This window comes from Lathamus discolor, chromosome 1 (assembly GCF_037157495.1).
Source record: "Lathamus discolor isolate bLatDis1 chromosome 1, bLatDis1.hap1, whole genome shotgun sequence".
Classification (NCBI taxonomy): Eukaryota; Metazoa; Chordata; class Aves; order Psittaciformes; family Psittacidae; genus Lathamus; species Lathamus discolor.
Genome location: NC_088884.1, coordinates 65786934 through 65810165, shown reverse-complemented (window position 1 = coordinate 65810165; position 23232 = coordinate 65786934). Strand labels below are relative to the sequence as shown.

Here is a 23232-nt window from a genome sequence, read left to right as displayed (position 1 = left end):
GTGGAATCAAGTCTGGAACTCACATTAAAGTGTATCGACTGATCAATGCATGGCGTACAAAAAGTTTACAAGAAAACTGCATACACAAAATTTCTCATGCTATTATTTTAAGCTTGAGTTCATACTCAGCAGCTCACTGGGCACAAATTCATATCCTCCATATGATTACCAAAGTTATCTGTGTTGTTTATACGTGAGACCCTGAAGTAGCTCTGATATCATCAGTCTTCACAAAATGCTGCATACTGTCACCCTTGTCATAGAGTAGCTAAGAAGGTAATGTTTACTATCCAGATCCTCAATGCAGAAGTCATACAGCAAAGGTGTCACCACAGAGATAAATGCAGTCTATGGTATACTCTTACCATAAAGCACACAACGTCACTATGAATACTTATTCTCATCATATGTATGCTATTTTTACTGTACACAAACGTTTCTTATGTGGTCTACTCTTAACATTTCCATACTGTTTTTACAGTAGGTGTTGTAACCTTGGAGAGATGTCCCCAAAATACCAAAGTAATTAACCCATGAATTAGCAACTCAGAAGAGGAGCACAGGAACAAATGACCTGCACTGCTCAAAGGAATCACTGGTTAAAGGCCATCCCTGAGAAATTCAGGTCTTGTAAGGGTTTTATCCTGAGCCAAGCATATGCCTTTTTTCTTGGAGTAGTAGTCACTTGACCCCACAACTACTACAGGGAAGGTACACCCTACGTGAAGACATATTACATTAATGTAACAACTTCTGCATCCACAGATATGCAGGTTTCTGGTGTTTGTTTGTTTAATACAGTATCCATTCTCCCGTAGAAAGCTAGAGTATAAAGCACTGGAGAAATCCCAGACATTTATTGAACTCTTAAAAGGCACGAACACAACTGTCTTGGATAGGTATTTAGTGAATGGACAGGAAACTACCCCTTTGTACCACCTACTCTCTGCACTTTTTCCTATACTTTATCTATAGTATATTCCCCAGGACATCTCTTTCGAATACCCAACTGATGCAATTTCCTGGGACAGAAAAAGCTGGGAGAGATAATCCAGAAACCTCCTTGTGTTGGGTTGACCCTGGCTGGACACCAGGTTCCCACCAAAGCTTCTCTATCACTGCCCCTCCTCAACTGGTCAGGGAAAGAAAATGTGACAACAGCCCCATGGGTTGAGATATAGACAGGGAGAGATCACTCGCCAGTTACCATCACAGGCAAAACAGACTCAGCTTGGGAAATCAGTTTAATTTATTGTCAGTCAAAATCAGAGTATGATGATGAGAGATAAAACCTACATCTTAAAACACCTGCTCCCCACTTCTTTCTTCTTGAGCTCAACTTCACTCCTGATTTTCTCTACCTTCCCCAGGGCTGCAGAGGGACGGAGAATGGGGGTTGTGGAATAGTCCTTTATGAACTTCTGCATTGGTCCTTCCCACAATTCTTCACAAACTGCTCCAGCATGGGTACCTTCTATGGGGTGCAGCCCTTCAGGAACAGACTGCTCCAGCATGGGTCCCCTGCTGCAGGTTACAAGTCCTGCAGCAAACCTGCTCCAGTGTGGGCTTCCCAAGGGGTCACAGCCTCCTGTGGGCATCTGCCTGCTCTGGCACGGGGTCCTCCACAGGCTGCAGGTGGAATCTGCTCCACTGTGGACCTCCACGGGCTGCAGGGGGCAGCCTGTCTCACTATGGTCTAAACCATGAGCTGCAGGGGAATCTCTGCTCTAGAGCCTGGAGCCCCTCCTGCCCTCCTTGGGGCACTGACCTTTGTGTCTGTAGGGCTGTTTCTCTCTTCCAGTTAATGTTGCACAGGGTTTTTTTACCCTTTCTTGAACACGCTATCCCAGAGGTGCTACCACCATCACTGATGGGCTTGGCTTTGGCCAGTGGTAGGTCCATCTTGGAGCTGGCTGGAACTGGCTCTGTTGGGCATGGGGGCAGCTTCTGGTGTCTTCTCACAGAAGCCACCCCTGAAGTCCTCTTGCTACCAAAACCTTACTACACAAACCCAATACACTTTAACTCAAGCTTCTCATTACATTTTCTATAGCTTCCTAAAAAAAAAAAAAAAGACCACTGCCAGACTGATATCAACAGGTTGATTTCATAATAATAACAGTTTGTTGTTTCTGGAATGGAGGAGAGATCACATATATATAACATGTTCAAATAACAAAGGGATCCCTCCCAACATACAGACCTTATCCTGAGCTTGCAAAGTGTCTAGAAAGGGCAGACTCAGAGAATTCTCTTATACCAACATGTATCAAGGTCCTTCAGAGTATAGTGTATTCCCTCACTAGATTGAGTACATCAACACCAGCAACATTAGCATAGAGTTCAGGCACCACCAGCTCAGGCACCTGCAGTACTGCATGATCGTTGCTGTTCTTCATTGCTGTTTGTAGTGACCACATCAGGTCTGCTGGAGAAGGCCGGTTAGTTGCATTCCACTGCCAGCAGGACTTCATGATGCTGTACCTGTAAGATTGAGAAGTACGGAAGCACTGGGAATGAGAAGCACCAACACTAAGTTTTTACTACAGTCATACTTAAAACGTCTAGAGACCTCCTCTTTTTCTGCTTCATGTAAAGTTCTTTCAATGAACCTCTGAAATATGCAACCACAGAATATTGTGTGGGGACAAATGCATACAGTTGTTAGCCAGGATGTCAACTGTGAGTATGGGAAAAGGGAAAAAGATTGCTTGGTATTCCCTTTTGAAACAGCATTATAGAAAAAAAGCCTCTAAAATTAGAGTATTTTATGCCTTCACAAAAGGAAATATAATACCTTAGACCTTGCTCATGGATGTTTTGTTTCCTTCAGGGAGAATCCCACAACTTAGAGGAGAAAGATTACTCCAGAATAGTCCTACACCTTGCAGGGAAGCAATGGCGCAACAAAATGCAAGGGCAGACAAGGGAACAGAAAGAGTAACTTTCAAAAGCAGGAAAGAAAGGGTTTTGCAATCAAGGTTCCATGCAGCAGTATCTAGTAAAGAGATGTGGTAGACATGTGAGAAAAAGTCTCCCCAGCTAATAGATGACTGTTTTGGCTATAGAGATCCTCTGTAAGATCTAGTTTTGTATGTTGCACTTCTGTTTAGCTCTGCAGATCTCAAGTTCAATTGCCCATGAAGTAAGTGGCTTACATGGCTTGCTGGCAGCTTGAGGGCTGTTTCATCATGTTCTCTCTCTGAAGGTACGGTAAAATGTCAGAAGGTGGCACCTCAGGATATGGTGGAGCACCTAGAAGGGCAAAAGGAGTAACAGCAGAAAAACTATGACAAGGGAATTGTTGCTGATGGCAGCTTCTTTGTGAAAATGCCTTCCTTCCCTACCAAAATCCATCTTTTTTATCCTGTCACAATTCACACTGAAACGAAGTCTAAAAGGAATTGTCAAGGCTTTCCAAGTTGGAAAAAAGAGAATGCTTATTTAAACGGCACAACTTTACATTCTAAAATTTGAGACTGGGGTCTTCCTAATTTGCTGCTTCCTTACATATTTTTTTACCATCATTGTATCTTCTTACCTAAAGTAATCATTTCATACAGCAGAATTCCAAAAGACCATCTGCAAGAAAAGAAAACAATGTTAAGTTTCCATTCTAGCTAAATTCTAGCGTAAATGCATACAAACAAATAGGCACAACCTGCAGAAATGAGAAGAGAAGGTATGAGATATAAAGTGGAGCATTATGCTCAGAGTAGGTATGACTTACTGTGAACTTTAGGACATGAAATGATACATAAAGGAGTGAAAGAGATGAACTTCTAGTTCAAAAATTAAACCATACATGTCTGCCTTGATGCTGGGGGGTTTCTTCAGGAGCCGCTCTGGTGCCTGCCACTTGACTGGCACAATCTTTGTGACTGAGTTGACACCATATGTGTGAGTTTCATAGGCCAGACCGAAACCACAGAGCTTAGCAGTGAAGTTGTAATGAAGAAGGACATTCCTGGCAGCAATGTCTCCATGGAACAATTTCTTCTGTTCAAGATAAGCCTGGAAAGTTGGAAAACAAAGAGATCATGATAATTTTAAAAGGAATTTTAATTGGTACAAATTTTCACTTAATTTATGCCTGTCTTCCATGCTGTGGAAAGACATGTATGCTCACAAAAATAAAGCAAGCATATATAGCTCAGTTTTACAAAGCACATCCTCGCTGCTTAGGCCGAGAATACTTAAGCCACCATGCAGACTTGAGTTGCAATTGGGAAGGCAAAAAATGCAGTGAATATGAGCAGACTTACCAGAGCTGCTGCAACCTGCTGTCCAACCTCATATACTTGCCTCTCAGTGAAGTCATAGGGAACACCATCCATTGTCATTACATCCTAGAGACAAAAGACCAGATCTTGGTTCAAACAAATGCCATAGCTGTAGCATACTGGTAAATGTTTTCTTCTAATCTAATAAAATTAGTACTACCAATTCTTATGCTCCCTCAAGTAATTTCCCAACTGATTATAAATTGACTGAAATATAAGGGTATGCAGATGGGTGATGTTGACAGCTGGATGGTGTGCCGGGGAAGACAAGTACATTAGAGACAACTGGTGGGTAATTTGAAGAGTGAAGAAGAGATTAATAGATTAGACAGAAATGGGTAGAATGACACTGGAGAATGACAACCCATACAGAAAAATGAAAGATACATAATAAATTACAATGCTGAGTAGAAATGTACATTTATAACACACAAATGGTTATCTGGTATGAGACTAACAGTCCATCTCTCTTGCTATCCTGCCTCTAACAGTGACCCTACCTGGATGCCAGATGAAAGAAAGAGAATAAGGTAAGCACACAATGTTTTTTCTGTGTCATTTTCCAGCCCCCCAACTATTTTCAATTTAAGGATTTTCTGAGATGGTTACAGTTTCAACATATTCTGTAACCTCTGAAAGGCTACCTGCCATGAATGTATTTAGTCTTCTCTTGAACCCATGTAAAGTTTCTGTATCCACAGCAGTCAGTGCCAAGGAATTCCACTAGTCAACTCCCCACTGCATGAAGAACCACTTCTTTTGTTTGTTTTGAACGTGACACTTGGTAGCTTTATTTGCTACCACCTTGACCTGCTGAACAAGACAATAAGCAATCTCTCTGAATTGAGTGTTCCAGATGTAGGTAAATTATTCCTGCAGTGACATGGCAGAGTTTTGTTCCCACACCGTTCTTAATAATGCTTAATACTTGGTTTCTTTTCCAGCCTGAGTTAACATTTTCATACAATCAGATCCATGATTTTATTCCTCATCAGCAACAGACAGATATGAGGCCATCATTACATATGTGAAGCTAAGGTTGCTTTCCTACATGGTCGTAATTTCATTTGTAACTATGCTGAATTTCACCTGTTCTTTTTATTGGCCAGTCTCTCAGTCTTGTAAAATCCTGCAGTTCCACAGGGCCAGCACTTGCCTTTACTGGCTGGAATCGTCATCTCACTGTCATCCCATTTTCTAGGTTACTGATACATGCAACAAACAGCACCAAGTCCCATATGAGTGACATCCCTCCAGTGCAAGTATCAGCCTTCCACGCATATAACTCTGTTTCCTGGTGTTGTAACTGCTCTGCTTTCTTAAAACCATTTGGGGTGAGACATTATTTAAAACTGATTAGAAATTCAGATAGCTGTCTCAACTCTCGCTCTGTTCCAGTGCCTGCTGTATCTTTCAAGAAGCTCCAGTTATCTGTAGGACTATGTCAACTTCTCCACACTGTATCATACCAATCAAGATATCCACTAATCCCATTCCAGTTCAGACTTGTGCAGAACTTCTTTGGGGGGTGGAAATAGTTTAGACTGATATAGAGGGATGCATGGAGAGATGAAAAGAATCATCTATGACTTATGGACTATGACTTACGGGTAAATATGTACCTAAAGAATTTAAGAAGATATTCTATCATCACTTCTTTTGACTCACCTTCCGACATGTCCATAGAAATGCCAACAGGTCACCAAGAGAGACATCTTCCATGATCATATAAAGTGGGAGCTGACCTACACAGCATCCAACCAATTCAACCAGGTTCTCATGATGACCAAGATTTTGATGGAATTTAATCCTTCCCAGGAAATCCTTTACCTTCTGGGGACTAGCCAGGTCTGAAAGAACAAAAACCCCAAACCAAACCAATCAAACAAAGCCAACCTCCTCCCCCCCCAAGAAAAAACCCACTATACTATAAAATGGAGGCAGCAAAGAACAGCTTAAAATCAACATGAACAGCAATTTCTTTAGTCCTACCAAGACACTCCTATCAAAACAGCTACTCAGACTAGCTAACATGATACTCAACACAGCTTGGTCTTGCGCATGTCTTTGATACAGAGATCCTGGCCATGTGCCTTACCTTGTAAGGCTTTCAGTACTACTGTCTTAGTCTTCCCGGGGTTCCCAGTTTCCAGCTGTGCTCTGTAGATGCTCCCATAGCGACCATGTTTTATCAGCAGCCAGGTCCCTGGTAAGAGTTTCTCTCGTGGTATCTCCAGTTCTTTCAGAGTCAAGGATGCAGAATTTAGCAGGCTTTCCACAGACATCTCACTCAGCTGGATATAGCAGCTCTCTGTTGAGCTGTATTCCTGCTGATTCTTGTCATTCACTGACAAAAGCAAATACACAAGATGCATAAAACCAGACAGATGAACTCTTGTAGTAGGTGGCAACACTTGTCCTTCTAGCCTCTAATTTTTACCCCACAGTGTACTGGAAATCAGGACAAAGTAAAGAACTGTTATTGTATCTTACTTATCCTGGCCCTTGAAGAGGAGAGGGAATTTATCTCCAACTCTATTTGATTAAAAGGCAGAATGAGTCAGGAGATCTTCCCTATATTTAATTATGTAAACTTTCTAGGTAAGATGCATTTGTACTTGATTCCCTTGTGTTGAAGCAATGACCATTTTATTACCAGCTACCAGTTGTTACAGAAGTCACATGCACAAGCTGTTCCACAGGGTGTTGTTATCTTTGTTCTCAATTATTTCCCTTAGTATAGGCTGAAAAGGCTTTTTCCTCTACAAAACCAAAATCAATTCAGTACTGGATTTTCATTTCCACATTCAGTTCCACAGAATTTCACTTCTGCAACATGTGTTTTTTGCTACTCACAAACCTTTCCATACCCCCTCTCCCTCCCAGTCCCTGTTCTATTTCTTGTCTCCACAGGAAGCGGGAGACAGCAGCTTGAAATTTTTCTTAAATGACAGGGTAGAAAATGGATTAACTAGGTATGATCTACACCAAAACAGATATCATTCATAATTACTCCAGTGAAACTCTCTTTGCAGTAGCATCTAGAAGGCTATTACATAAACACACTTTGCAGGTCTTGAGGTATGTTAGTTACCATACTGTGTTAAACAGTCTATATGATATGTTGTTTTAAGTTTTCTCAGATCCATCTATACTATAGATTTCACTACTACTACTGCAAGCGGTGTAAATTAAGGTTCTCAGTTTTTTTACTTTTCACTCAATTGCTGAACACCACTCAGGCTCTTCAGGCCAGACTGATGGCAGTGGTACCTGAGCCAGCTTGTGCCCAAGCAGCTAACAAGGTCAGAAGCATCCTGGCCTGTATCAGCAATAGCACAGCCAGTAGGGCCACGGCAGTGATCATCTGCCTGTACTAGGCACTGGTGAGGCCGCACCTCGAATCCTGTGTTCAGTTCTGGGCCCCTCACTACAAGAGAGACATTGAGGTGCTGCAGTGGGTCCAGAGAAGGGCAGCGGAGCTGGTGAAAGGTCTGGAGCACAAGTGTGATGAGGAACGGCTGAGGAACTGGGGAGTTTAGTCTGGAGAAGAGAAGGCTCAGGGGGGACCTTATCACTCTCTACAACTACCTGAAAGGAGGCTGTAGTGAGGTGGGGATCAGTCTGTTCTTCCAGATAACAAGTGACAGGACAAGAGGAAATGGCCTCAAGCCGTGCCAAGGGGAAGTTTAAACTGGATATTAGGAAAAATTTCTTCACAGAGAGGGTGCTCAGGCATTGGAACAGGCTGCTCAGGGCAGTGGTAGAGTTACCATCTCTGGAAGTGTTCACAAACACTGTCTTTGTAGACAAAGACCTTAGTGATACGGTTTAGTGGTGGCCTTGGCAGTACTGGAGAGTGTCTGGAAGTGATGATCCTAAAGGTCTTTCCAATTTAGTTGATTCTATGATTCTATAAATGCTATTGCCTAATGGCTCAAGCAATAAAGAGAAGGGATTGCCTTCTGGCCACTGACAGGAACACTCGCTCCTGTGGCTGAAAAGAAGTTTTTTACCTTGGTGTCCAGATGCTGATGATTGCTCCTGCTTTGCTCGCAAGCCTCGGCAGTGGAGCCAAAGGATCACAGTTAGCATGATGACAAAAACACCCACAAGGAGAACTGGGACAACAATCACTTCAGTCTGATATTCGCGCACAACTATCAAAAGAAAAAGAAAATGGGAAAATGAGGACTAAGCAGCATTTCCTGATGCACATTGGTTCTGTGTAACAGAATAGTAACAATGTATTTCAGTATCTTTCAATCCCCAAAGTTTATGTATCCTCTGCCTCTTGGAACAGCAACTGAACAGTTAGTGCTGCCACCCTATTTTTCAAAGGTGCTGAGTATCTAAACTGCATGAATCCACTGGGATTCCCACACCTGAGGTCTTTTATGTAGATGCTGTAATAGAGAGGCTGGAAATTGTAGCCATGTGTAAGTATCATCCACTAGTGCAACAGAACTGTCCCTGGCAAAGGTACAGCAAGGAGATGGGAAGGGCTGAATATTGCTACGCCATCACAAATACATGTGCAATTACAGCTTCAGCTCCTTCCATTAAAATTACAGGAAACATTTTAAAGAAAACAAGGTGTGGACATTACAATTAACAAGTATGTTGCAAGTAACTAACTCTCTTATGCCCCAGATTTGGAGATGATGTTATTTTTGCATAGGCCAAGACCATGTTTCAGTTCCCAAAGATGACAGAAAGTCATGAAATCAAAATCTCACGAGACTGGTCCTTAGGAAAGCTGTAGGGAATCTTTAATGACTATGACTTATTCAAGGCAGAAATACTCTAAAATGGCTAAAATTATGTGAGATGAATCCCACCACAAAGGCTGCATCCCTTTAAAAGTTTCTCCCCTGAGATACAATGCAAGGAAAGCTCAGTGAAATCTTTCTCTGTGGGCTGGGATGCAGGTGGAGGAGTGGAAAGGGCTTGGCCCACTTTCTAGTAAAGCTGGACTTCCTGCTCAGCATGTGAAAGTTATTACTTAAGGAATCTGGGAATCTTACCACACAGCTTGTCATTGCTGTTACATTCCAGCAGCACGCGTGTGAATCTTTTTACATCCCCTGCCATGTTCAGTTATGAGCAAGTGGGTCTCCAACTTTTGTCTTCTGCACAGACACAAAGAATATCAATTAAATTTATTTCAAGAAAGGATGATTTATGAAGCAACAAGTAAGCTGAACGTGGAGCTTTTTACTCCTTATGATCAGTGCTTGTGTCAAGAAGCACCACTGAGACTTTGAGGCTTAGAGAATAATACAGGACATCTAGTATCAAATCCTATGAACAGTAGACTGCATGACCAGAGAGAATTTAAGATTAAGCTTGTTCTAGAGTGCTTCACAAGCAAACAGGTATGCCTAGGCCTAAAGGCTGGCATATGCACAAAAATTCATAGTGCTCCTTTAACACTGCCAGGCCCACAACTAATCTGAAGCACAACATGTCCAACTCTTCTGCATTTGTACTTAAAAATCCAGCGCCTGTGCAAGCACACACCTTTCTAGCTGTAATTTCTGCTATCACTAATCCCTTAGCATGTGCAATCATACACCTACAAACCCTTCTGATCGTGTAAGTGCATTTGCCATTTGTGTAACCCCACTCAGAGAGGACTAGACTCATCAGAGTATGCCAGTGTCTTTGAATTGCTCCAGGACTGCAGATAGCTGCAGACCTCTCAAAACACATTCTTGTAGAATTTTAGCTGTTCTGCATTACAGGTGAAGATTATCCCTATAGAAAATTGTATTTCAGTTCAAATTGGTGTGTGTGTTTTTGTTTATTCTCTGGAGAACACACAAGCATTTCGGACGATGCCCCACTGCTACACTAAGTATACTGTCTTTACTGAGGACTGAAGTAATAAGACTGGAAGAGGCTCTGTGGTGCTGCACTGGTTTACACCAGCAGAGGACCTGGACTACTAGTTCTAAACTAAAAAAAAAATATATATAAATAAATCAATCAATATGTGGTGAATAGTGATGACTGACAGAAAGGCAAGGCACATATATTTAGTCACTGCTACTTATAAACAGTACCAAAAAATTAAGTCTAACAGCTTCACAAACAGTATAATCTAGAATGTTTTATAAGCATCAGGACTCTTATCCTTTTAAGTACTTACTTTATTTTCAGCTATGAGTTCAAGGCAATTAACCTCAATGGCAAATGTTAATAATAACATATGGCATTCTTACTGGTATGAATATGGCTTTATGGAAGTCAGTGATGGATGAAATATTAAACAGTTTGTTCTCGTGCTAAATTGATGGGTGACATTACGCTTGATCAGTTGCACAACAGAGGCAGCAGAAAGAGGAAAATGGAACATATCTGCACTTCAAGGTATTACAAAAGGTCTATTTCATTTCTTATTTCCTTTGATTATTTGTATGCTAGCAAACTGACATGGATTCACAGTGTGGCTACAACATGAATCCAGCCAAAGCAGCAATAATACAGCAATAACATCAAGCTTTGCAGGTGCACTCTGAAAGTAAGCACACTAAATCAACCTAACTTAGCTATGACACATACACACGCTTACACAAAAATACACAGGATTAACCATAAAACTGTAAATCCTAGCTTCTTTCACTCTCAGATTACCCTCAGATACAAAATACACATACTAACAGACATAATAGCAGCACAGGAAAGCAGACTTCAAGACCACTAGCCAGCAATCATGTTGTATGATCTGAGTCATAAACAGTCCAAGCTCCATCTTAACAGTAGCTAACGGCTTTGCTTTCTGCAGATGTTCACTAGAAATGCACACTTACACTTAAATGACGTGCATGCCCAAGGCAGATATAAGCACACACGTACCAACTTGTAGTTACACAGAAACATGCTCATACAATCAGGAAGATCCATGGAAGAAAGCTTTGACGCAGCAACAACGCCTACACTGGTTCCCTGTTCATAAAAAATGATTCCTACCTCCTCCCTTATGTACCTCCCAGCAGTGATGCCAGTGGGTGGCACCCCATGTTTCCTAACCATACTCAGAGCAGAACTATGGGATCCAGGAATAAAAACATTGTCAATCCCTGGTGCTTTATTTGCACTGGCACTCCCATTTGTTGCTGTTGCTTATGGAGCTGCACAGGAGTCCAATCAAACTTGAAAAGTTTGATTATACAAGTCTATTTACATTCTATGCCTCTATCCTCTTGCAGAACTCTGGAAAAAAAAAGTAATTCTGAAGTGCCTTTCAGCGCTACTCTACAGGCTGAGGACAATTTCAGACAAAATTCTCATACTTAGCTCCTCCATCTTACTTGTCTAAGAGTAACTTTATTGCAGTTCCTACATTTCCATCCTCACAACCAGAGTGGTAACTCATAAATCCACATTTTATTTATATATATTATATATATATATATATATATATATATATTATTTTTTAAATTTACCAGCAGGGGACACATGGAGGTTATGTGGAAGTAACATCTTCACTGTATAGGCGCATACTCACCACATACCAGAAAGCATATTGGGAGTGCTCAACTACTTATTTTATTACATGGAGACAGTTTTTCCAGTACCAAGCCAGGATAAGGGGGACAAAAGTACCTTATAAGGTTCAAAACCTATACCTCATTGTTATGATTTTCCTTGTCTGTGTGTTATGTTGTGCCAAGACCAGTGCTGTCTATATCATGAGCACAGGAGAACATATCCTGTATGAATTCAACTTAGAATTTGCATTGAACAGTTTGTGCAATCACACATAAATCTCAGCTTAGTTATTCTACTGGGTTTTTTTATTGCTCTTTTACATACACTGAAATCCACTCACTGGAATTCATTTATCTTTATTGTTTACTTTCAAAACCATACCTGCTTCAATAGTCTGCTCTCCCTGCCTGAGCCTATCTAATCTTTTCAGATCTATCCTGATTTCCTCTTCCTTCAGCTGAAACTCTTAATTTTCATTGTTGACACAAACCTGAAACTTTCCTTCCTCTTGGACATGCATCTTTTTTAGTACATTCACTGTTGTGCAGCATAACAGTGTGACTTAGTACCTTATTTAAGAAAATCAGCTGGCAGTGCAATACAGAAATCAAACACAATACATAATGACTATAGTACTAGGTCTTTCTTCCCTCAGAATGCCAAGGCTCAAGGTAGGGATGGTATGTTTCCACTCAGTTTCAGACTACAAAGCCTTCCTGAAAGACAACTTCCCTTTGACAACAGTGATCAGAAAGCAAATGAGCTTTTCTATAACAACAGTCCTCAATAAAAATGACTGAATCATAGAATCCTAGAATGGTTTGGGTTGGAAAGGACCTTAAGATTATCTAGTTCTAACCTCCTGCCATGGGCAGGAACACCTCACACTAGACCATGTCACCCAAGGCTCTGTCCAATCTGGCTTTGAACACCGCCAGGGATGGAACATTTACCACTGCTTTGGGCAACCTGCTCCAGTGCCTCACCACCCTCACAGTAAAGAACTTCTTACTTACATCTAACCTGAACCTCCCCTGTTTACAGTTAAATCCATTACTCCATGTCCTGTAAGTCTCTGATAAATGGGAGCAACAAGGGGCTGTGAAGGTCTTTGTAAATGAGTTTTGAGAAGGTGTTTGTTTTTTCTGGCTAGAGCTCAGGAGGGGACAGGGTTTCCACTAAACAGATTTTGAGAGATTTGGGAGCTTTTGCTGGGGCAGAGGGAAATAAATGAGAGTCAATGCAGATACAGTGCCCTAGATGGCAATGCTCAATGTTATGCTCAATTAACAATGCTCAGATACTACATAGTTCCAAGCAGACTGCAACAACCATGTCAGTCAAGCCCTTCTTTGACTAATACCTGAATCCAAATCCCCATGTCCAAACTAAATATACAGTGAAGGCCATGGCATCTAGAAAGAGCAGAAGCAGCTGCTCTTTTGACAATGAGAGGCAAAACCTGAGCACAAGCTAACCTACAGTCAGCAGCATTTGCAAACTGCCACTAGCAGACTATTTGGTGAACTGCATGTGGTGCAGCAGCTCCACAGCATGGGGACAGTCCCCCATATCTGCCCTACACAGACAATTACTGCTCCTCTGTGCACATTTGCCAGCAGGATGAACACTGGGGGAAAAGGTGGTGTTTGTTTCCCAAGCTGTTCTGCTGCCCTGGCAATTTAGACAAAGCACAGAGGTCAACACAAGGCCAGCAATAAGCATCTGAAAGATGGTAGTTGTGGGGGCTGCTTAAACCAGTTCAGCAAGCCCCAGTACTGAATGTGAATATGGTTTTGTGAATGCAGCTGAGCTGAATATGGTTTTGTGAATGCAGCTGAGCTGAATTAAGCGCTCACTAATGCCAAAAGAAAGGAGTATCTCTTCTCTCTGCTCTCTCCCCACTCCTTGTTTTCATCACAGCTATGCAATTGATAACGTTAGACAGATTCCAACCGCTAACCTAGCAGGAAAAACTCATCATTCTTTTGTCACGGTGATTTCCTGCCATTTTAGTGAGTGGTATTAGTTCACCAAGCAATTCAACATGTGCTAGGCAGGCTCAATGAAGTGGCAGGAGCACACATACAGGAAGAGGAAGAGGGAAAACGGGTCTCCCAGCACCCAGGGTGGTGAATGGCTAATTCTTCTGAAGCTGTATTGTGAACCCATTCCCTGTGTCAGCACAGATCCACAGTTACTGTGTGCCAGTAGAAGCCCTACTATGATTTTTCTAGTCCCCTGCCATTCATTCCCACATGTATACTGTCCCCTTAGAGCTAGCACAAACATTCACACGGCAACGCGGTAAACTGGATTGGGAAGGTGATCTGCCTAAGTCACCAATACTCTCTCACATTTTATGGATTTATATTTCTCATCAGGCTCAATTTATGCTATTTAAAGTGCCAGGACACTCGACAAGAGTCAAGAAGCCCAAGTGACAAACATTGTGGGGGATCGAGAACTGGTTGAAAGGAAGAAGGCAGAGAGTTGTGGTCAATGGCGCAGAATCTAGCTGGAGGTCTGTGACTAGTGGAGTTCCTCAGGGGTCGGTGCTGGGACCGGTGCTGTTTAATATTTTCATCAATGACCTGGATGAGGGAACTGAGTGCACCCTCAGCAAGTTTGCTGATGACACAAAACTGGGAGGAGTGGCTGACACACCAGAGGACTGTGCTGCCATTCAGCGAGACCTGGACAGGCTGGAGAGTTGGGCGGGGAGAAACTTGATGAAATTTAACAAGGGCAAGTGTAGAGTCTTGCACCTGGGGAAGAACAACCCCATGTACCAGTACAGGTTGGGGGTTGACCTGCTGGAAAGTAGTGAAGGGGAAAGGGACCTGGGGGTCCTGGTGGATAGGAGGATGACCATGAGCCAGCAATGTGCTCTTGTGGCCAAGAAGGCAAATGGCATCTTAGGGTGCATTAGAAAGGGAGTGGTTAGTAGGTCAAGAGAGGTTCTCCTCCCCCTCTACTCAGCCTTGGTAAGGCCGCATCTGGAATATTGCGTCCAGTTCTGGGCCCCTCTGTTCAAGAAGGACAGGGAATTGCTTGAAGGAGTCCAGCGCAGAGCCACAAAGATGATTAAGGGAGTGGAACATCTCCCTTATGAGGAGAGGCTGAGGGAGCTGGGTCTCTTTAGCTTGCAAAACAGGAGACTGAGGGGTGACCTCATCAATGTTTACAAATATGTGAAGGGTAGGTGTCAGGATGATGGAGCTAGGCTTTTTTCAGTGATATCCAGTGATAGGACAAGGGGCAATGGGTGTAAACTGGAACATAGGAAGTTCCACGTTAACATCAGGAAGAACTTCTTTACTGTAAGAGTGACAGAGCATTGGAACAGGTTGCCCAGGGGGGTTGTGGAGTCTCCTACACTGGAGATATTCAAGGCCCGCCTGGACAAGTTCCTGTGTGATGTACTGTAGGTTACCCTGCTCTTGCAGGGGGGTTGGACTAGATGATCTTTTTAGGTCCCTTCCAACCCTTGGGATTCTGTGATTCTGTGATTCTGTGAAGACTGAAAAGAAAGAGAAATATAGTCTTATATGTCCATGGAAGATACAGAAACAGACAGCTTGAGAACTGCACAAACAGAAACTGCCTTCTGCTTGCTCCTGCCATGTTCAGGAAAATAAAATGTTGTACATATTAATGGTAAATACACAGTTTTGCCAGTGAATATGTCTGACATCAGTACAAATAGGTAAATCCTTGAGTACCAACTAGCTATACTGTCTATAGAAACTGCTGATTAAATGACTTAAATATGTTAAAAATAAAGGCTAAGGTTCATCTGGATCTTCACTAGACCTTTTAAACTGTGCTGTGAGCTCCTATGGAATTAACATAGCTATTTCTCCAGACTTACTAGCCTGCATTAACTTCACACCACTTTATTATAAATATATTCTTACAAGCGTTTTTCATACACTAATTGTGAGGACCAATGGTAAAATGACTTACAGGCATGTAAAGAACAGCTATGGAATTACTCACTTCAGTCCTGCATACTGCCTGGATGATAAAAGACAAAATAAACCCTATAGCTATGACACCTTCTATTTAATTTCTTACAGTGGCAGAACCATACTCTCAAGCTTTTCCTGCGACCATTTCTGTACTGCTTTTACTATTTTCATTGTATTTTATATGACCTTTGAACATGGCCACCAGTCAAGGCTTAGGCAGCTGTTATGCACAAGCGCCCTGCCCTGGCTGCAAAGCTGAAAGGGAAGACAGCTACAAGACAATTGCTGGAACAGAAACAGTAGTGAAACTGGCCAAGCAGTCGTGGATACTGAGAGACAAGAGGGAGAAGAAAAGCCCCATGGAAAAGCAAACAGCAAAACAGACATTTCTTCCTCTGTAATGTCCATCATTTTACTAAAAGCAGCATCCAAAACAAGTAAGAAACAACTCCCACAGGTTTCAAGCCTAACAACTTGATGCCATAAGAACTTATTTCTGCAAAAGCTATGTATTTGTTAGACTATACATCACAGAATCATGGAATGGTGTGGGTTGAAAAGGAACATGCCATAGGAAGGGATGCCTCACACTAGACCATGTCACCCAAGGCTCTGTCCAGCCTGGCCTTGAACACTGCCAGGGATGGACCATTTACAACTTCTTTGGGCAGCCTGTGCGCACCACCCTCACAGTAAAAAACCACTTCCTTATATATAACCTGAACTTCCCTTGTTTCAGTTTAAACCATCACCCCTTGTCCTATCTCTATAGTCCCTGATGAAGAGTCCCTCTCCAGCATCCTTGTAGGCTCCCTTCAGGTATTGGAAAGCTGCTATCCTGTCTCTTCTGCCTTCAGAAGACCTTATTGACTACTTCCAATGGCCTGCCAGATCATGACATCTTCGCAAGGTTTCCCTGGCCCACTGAGTCATATCATCTCTCACCAAGCAGCACCTCCAACTGCATAGAATGAGAAATTCTGACTGGCCAATGCCAGGTGTAACATATCAGGCCGTCTCACTTCTGTCCTGAACAAGGATTATGGATAATATCCTGTGGCTTGCTGTACTGGCTGTAACACTGTCTCAGCTATAAAGATGTGGTACTCTAACTCACTTTTGCAAGAGCTGGTAGGTGTAACACCCTGTAAGAAAACAGTATTTCAAAAAATAATGTATAGTGACTCAAGATTTTCTTTTGGCCCAAAATCAGAACCTGTACCTGAACATAAAACCTAGGCTAGCTGCTACTGAAGTGTATTAAAGAAGTGAAACAAAATTAGGCTGACCCCTTCTGAAGCTAGACCCTGGAGAAAACAGCAAGTAATGAGGTCCGTGCTGCTATTTGAGCAGGTGAATTACTTAGGGCAAACTTGGCTCCTTTTCAAGGGAGCAGAAAAAACAGGCCAAGTCAGCACTCACTGCTGCATTGAGAAATACGAGTCAGGAGGACTCTGCACTGCTGTGCTTTCATCCTAACAAGGTTAGTCTAAACTGGCACCGTTATCAGTGGAGATAGGAAGGCTCTCATGGTGCTAAGTTCTGCTTAGACTCAGATCATCTAATAAAAATTAATTTATCTGTGCAGCATGAGGAAGTCTGAGTACAGAAGTGTGGAATGGTGCAAGAATTGAATGTTGACAAAGACAAAACAATGTTTTTCTAATGCAGACATGGACTACTATAGTTTCCAAAAAATTAACATGTATCGTGATCACGCTGCCCCTGAATTAAGGCCATGGAAAGTTAATTCCTCACAAGTAATCTGCCAAATAAAAGTTAAAATTATAAAAATTTGTGAGGAACATTATTAACCTGAAGCCCTCAGAGAGCAGGCTCTTGACAATATATGAAAAGTCTAGAGGCCAAACTCTCAACAGCCCACTCTTATCTATGGCTTCCTTTTTTGTTGTCAAAATCACACAGTGCTTTGGAAAACACAGGCTATTCTGCCTCTTTCTTACTAACTGACTTCTAATTTTGGTGGTAACTGCCAGTTCTAAGCCTGGATCAAACCCTAGCACAAACTCAATGCAGATATTCTGAAAAACTGTGACAGCAAAAGCTGGGACAGGACGTTAACAAAAATGAAGGATCTTTTCAAAGGACCATGCAGACATACAGATCTTGCTGTAAAAAAACACTGTGTGATAAAAATACTACATGATATCACATTGCTGTACAATGGCTAAGGAAACAGAACATGAATACGCTTTCAGAAACACATAGCCATAGGGGAACTGAGCACAAAACTTTAGCTTCACAATTTACCAACTTTTGGAGGTTTGTGCATTTAACATAGATTTTTGTGCACACACACACACAGATATATGCAAACAGGTAAACACATAGAAAAACCTAGGTATCTGCACTGCTTTGGATTACATTTAGCTTACTTACAGTCAAGCAACAGCAATGGAAGTCAAATGCTAATTACTTTTGAATCCAGCCTTAGGCATGTATTACTTAACCAAACACTGGCAGGTATTTATACTCAAATGCATAGCATCACTCTGCATTGTTTCAGTGAACTGAGACTAATTTTATATGAAACATTTCCTTTGTTATTCTTTTCCTGTTTAAAATGTGCCTAAAAGTTATTTTGTTTAAATCAACCTGTGTGTAGAGAACATACCTTTTTTTTTTCTCAAACCCAAATATCATTATGATCACAGACATTTACTACTGTAAGTAACGTCAGTGTGTCAGTAAGTACATGCACAGATGCATATACATACATACATACACATAGAAACTTTACAGTACAGCTATATCCTAGTTCAGGTCACATTTATGTTAATAAAAGACTTTTTAAAAACTGAATACTGATTAGCTAATCTTCCAGCAGTGTTTTCCTTCACTTACCTGAATTACACCACTTCGCTTGCCCTGTGGTAGCCTTTTCCTGGAGCTCACCTGCTGCCGGCTCCGTTTGTCTGAGGCCACTCCTGATAATGCTGCCGGTTACCTCGTTGGGTTGCAATTCTTATGACTAAGTTCCTTCCCACTGATTTGTCTACCCCAGATCTGCCCAGCTTCAATTGTTTACTCCTCAGAAGGTCTTCTCAGCTGTCTCCCCAGGGAGAGGAGATGGCTGGAGTGTACGTCCAACACGCTAGCGGGCAGGTAGGCACACACTTGTAGAACGGGTCTGCCTGGCTTCCAGGCACCTGCTGCTCACCTGCTACTGACAGAGATGGGCAAATCACAGTCCTAAGGCAGGGACCTGGAGCGTCATTTGAAAGGTAAGCAACCACAGAGCAGGAAGGATAGGCTAACATAATAAATAAAAACCATACACTTCACATTACAGGGTCATGTTCAAAAAAAAAAAAAAAAAGGCTCTCGGAACAGAAAATCTGTACAAAACCCCTAAACTCCAGACGCTGGAAGAGCTTTCAGTGTCCTGTATTATCAGGAATACAATCTGTAGATGATGAAAAAGAGAAAATATTAATAATACAAATCATGCTACAACAGACAGCAGCAACACAGGCTTGATTCACATTCTGCCTTGCTCATTCAACTCCTCCAGCTTGGTCTGTCCATGCATTCTGTCAGCATTTTCCAGCCCTGCCATGAGCTCTCCCCTGCCCTTCCTCCCACCAGTTCAGCCTGGAGCTCCTGCACAGCCCTGGCAATGATCCTCACTTACAAAACCCCTTATAAAACCCCTCCTGAGCTCCCGAACCACACTGGATAATATTTTTGAAGTTGCCCTCTGCCCTTTTCTGTTATGATGTCATTGGGGTGACCACTGCTCTCTGCTGATGCCCTCAGTTCTCAGCAGCTCTGAGGTGTAGTCTTCATTGCACCTCAGTTCCTCAACATTTTATTTCTGGGGACCCTCTTTCCAAACAAGCTGTGAATGCAAGCCTCAGCTGCTGGTCTGCTTTCCCCTATCACTGAATTAAGAGTTTCAGATTCCTGACTCCTGGTTATATGAGTCTGTACAAGATTATTTGCTTACCTACTTCATACAAGTGAGGGGCAGCTGTATTACAATAGGAAACAATGAGACCCATTGTTGAGCAAACTTCGCACAGTCAACAACACAATGCAGGTGGCTTTGGGAAGACAAAGAAGATGATACATTCTCTGCCAAGATTTTGAGCAAAACTTACCTAATTCTGTTAACACTTTGGTGCTGCATATATTGTGTTGTGGGCAAATTTTAGTTGCAGTAGAGGCACTAGATTTAGATACTGAAACATAATTTATCCATAAAAGCGACCACATATCAATGTATTTGTACACTAACATGTCCTTAACTTCTCTCTGGGATTATTCTTTCAGCTGGCATTTACTGTCCATATGCACAAAATGGTGAAAACTAGGAGTGATTTTATTCACTGTTTGATCTCCCTACAGAGACTGGCAGAAGTAGGCAAAATAGCACTAGTGAAACAGCTCTGTGCTGTGGATTTTCACCCCCTGAGAATCCAGGAGAGGCACCTTTGAGATAGAGAAATTTCTTGTGTTAGAAAGATCACAACAGTTGCAGAGTTTAGGCTCAGACTCCAGTTTCGTCTTTCCCTCTTATTCTGGTACTAACTTGCACTGACTTTCAGCAGAATTTTCTCCATGAAGGAGCAGAGGATCTGTCCTATACACCATTCCCCATTAAAATGCAGCTAAAATGCAAACGACAGTTCCTCATTTAAACGAGTTCTTTACTGAAATACATTACTTTCCACAGGCACCTTCTCCAAGGGTATCTGGGGAACCTATCTGGATTCCTATGTAAAAATATTATAATTGGAAATATTCCTCCTTCTGCACCTTCCTTCACACTTTCTACAGCCCTCACACTGTAGAAGGAAGAGAAGGAAGCAAAGGGTTAATATTCAAGGCCTGCGTATGCAAAAGTTAGCAACCACTGCTGCTTTTAGTTCCTCCAGTCTCTGCTGCGCTCCCAGTCTGACTGGTTGGAGAAGATATTTTATCAGTTCAGAGTTCAGCGCTCAGACTATATAATCTTCCTCACTGATCCACACGCCCCTCCTCCAGCAGTCATTTAGTGACATGTTTTGTCTTGTGAAAAATAAACTTTTCCTGTTCTAAGTCTTGTATTGCGTGCACATCCACAAAGAAAACACTGCCTGTTTAAATGCCTCCCTCCTCTCTGTTTCTTCCTCAGGCAAGTATGATCAGGCACACTGAAAGACAGTAACTGGCAATCTGACTAACAAAAACATCCTCTCTGTCTCCAAGACAGATACAGCATATTGAGCAATCACCCAAACCACACACAACTGCTCAGTAGCCTCAAGATGTGTTTTTGGGACTAAGCATCAATTCAACCACAAACCATTCAGTCTTTGTCCTATGTGCTGGGACTGTTGACAAGGGTGCTGCTTCCAGTAGCAAAGCATACCCCAGACAACTGCTACTGGACCAGAAAAAGGTCCCCTTCTTAAATGTTACTGCAGGATTCACTTTTTCTGTAGTAATTTTGAGGTCTCTGACTTACTTTCACATCCTAATGTAAGATTTAAACCTGTGGCTTATAGTTGATTACTATAACTGACAGCTATAACTGTAGCTGGTAACTCTAACTGACAACTGTAACTGATCTTTCGGTCAACTTGAGCCCATACAGGTTGAAAGCCTCAGAACCGTTTCTTTTGTTTCTGCAAGCCAGCTATAAGCCCCCAAATCAGAACAGGTAATCTAGAAGTAAAAGGAGATTTCCCATAACTATTCCAAGTCCCTGTTCTGCCTCACGAGCTTCGCCTCTCAAGATGGCAGGTCTTCTGGCTTGAGAACAATTCATTTGCCTATTTAAATTTAGATTTTCCTTCAAAATGGTGGTTCTAGTGTGATTTTCAGTTCATCCCTTCAGTTTCCTCCCTTAAAATTTCCAAACGAATAAAGGCTAGGAGAGAGGAGCATTATATGAAAAGAGATAGAGAATTCAAACGAAAACACAAAAGAGCTTTTCCTTAGAAAAATTAAATGACAGAAGGATTATGCATCAATCTTCTTCAGTCAGTTGAAGGTCAAGTACTCTACTAGCACCTCCTCTGTTTAGGGTTAGGCACTTCTAATAACAGTATTTTCCCTCCACTTTCCTGCGAAATTAGACTTTATGATTCCCAACTCTTAAATCTAAATGGGAGTTTCATTTGCACAATTTCATGCTATCATTGGTCTGGACATCCCTCCCGTCCCAAACCATAGGCTCAGGAAAGCTCCCAAAGGTTGGTTAGATGCTGTAAGTAGGCTACAGTACTGTTTTCCCCTTTGGTTTCTTCAGAAAATTTTCCAGGCCCAGAAGCTGGGATTCATCCAACACAGGTGAAAACTAAGTTGGGACACAGCTGTCCTAGATTCTCTGTATTGTTAATACAAGATCATAAGAACTTCTGCAAAGCATTTCAAGTACTAAAATCCTCTCTCCCTAGAGTAATGTCACACATACAAAGGGTCCAAGGCTCCTGATTTACAAGTCTTGGACAAATATCAGAAGTTAGATGCCATATGTTTGTGCAAAATTCCATTGTCTTCCTCTTCTCCAAAGAAGTAACTTCCCTAAACAGGAGCTCTTGGGGCAGCATAACTCGGTAGCTTGGCCACAGCCTCTCCCGTATCTCCAGGGCTGACAGATGAACTGTTAGACTTTAAGTAAAGTGCAGCATGTATCACATACATTTAGTTCTATTCTGTCTAGTTCCTAAGTTCCTAGTGTCCTGAGCAACCAATAACCTGAGGACATATTATTTTGTTACTTTTACCTTTTCTCTTTTAGTTTCTTATATTCATTTTGTCCAAGTTATACATTTTCCTTTTAAATTCCTGCTCTTTGGCACCACACTTTTACACTGTTCACATTTTCCTGTGAGAACTCCACAGCTCCTCTTGGCAAAACCTAGAAGTTGGCGAACAGACCTTTAGTGACCTAAACATCCAGTCTCAGGATGGAATAAATTGCAGGGCTCCACACATAAAGAAGCTGAGGATCCACGTGTCCTCTGGAAAGGATGCCCCCAGAGACTTCAGAACTACAAAGTACATATCACCAAGAGTCACACTGTAACATAAAAATACACTTAAGAACTATTCCATTTAATAATATAATTTTTACATCTGTAATTTACCCTCTAAAACATTGCTATGTCCTAATTACAGTAGAGAACAATCACAAATAAAGATATGCTGAAGAAAAATATCTTCCTGTGTGCAGGGTCACTGGAAATGGATTCTAGCATATTTATTATTATGCAGTTGCAAGGCAGCTGCTAAGCTATTGGAGTTACATGCATAAACACACGATATTTTGCTGCACAGATTTTCACAGAATAATGAAGCCATATTAAAAAGCAACACCAGACCAAAAAATCAGCCTCCTAACCCCATATACATATGTCCAGAAGGGAGGCAGCATCTGGGAGGCGGCTTAAAGGCACAAAATTTAGGAGCTGGGGTTACCTAAGAAATGACTGTGCCATCAGCCTAGTACTATGCCTCAGATACCT

General features: G+C 41.9%; 1 protein-coding gene across 1 annotated transcript; it reads right to left on the bottom strand.

The window, feature by feature from the left end:
• Positions 1-990: 990 nt before the first annotated feature.
• STYK1 (serine/threonine/tyrosine kinase 1) lies at positions 991-22527 on the bottom strand. The gene is made up of 11 exons (XM_065675629.1): positions 22492-22527; positions 18620-19181; positions 9311-9415; positions 8300-8443; positions 6382-6630; positions 5952-6133; positions 4266-4349; positions 3806-4014; positions 3542-3582; positions 3159-3255; positions 991-2484 (listed from the first exon to the last, which is right to left on the bottom strand). The coding sequence occupies exons 3-11, from the start codon at positions 9375-9377 to the stop codon at positions 2280-2282; spliced, it is 1278 nt and encodes a 425-aa protein (XP_065531701.1). The 5' UTR covers positions 9378-9415; positions 18620-19181; positions 22492-22527; the 3' UTR covers positions 991-2279.
• Positions 22528-23232: the final 705 nt, after the last annotated feature.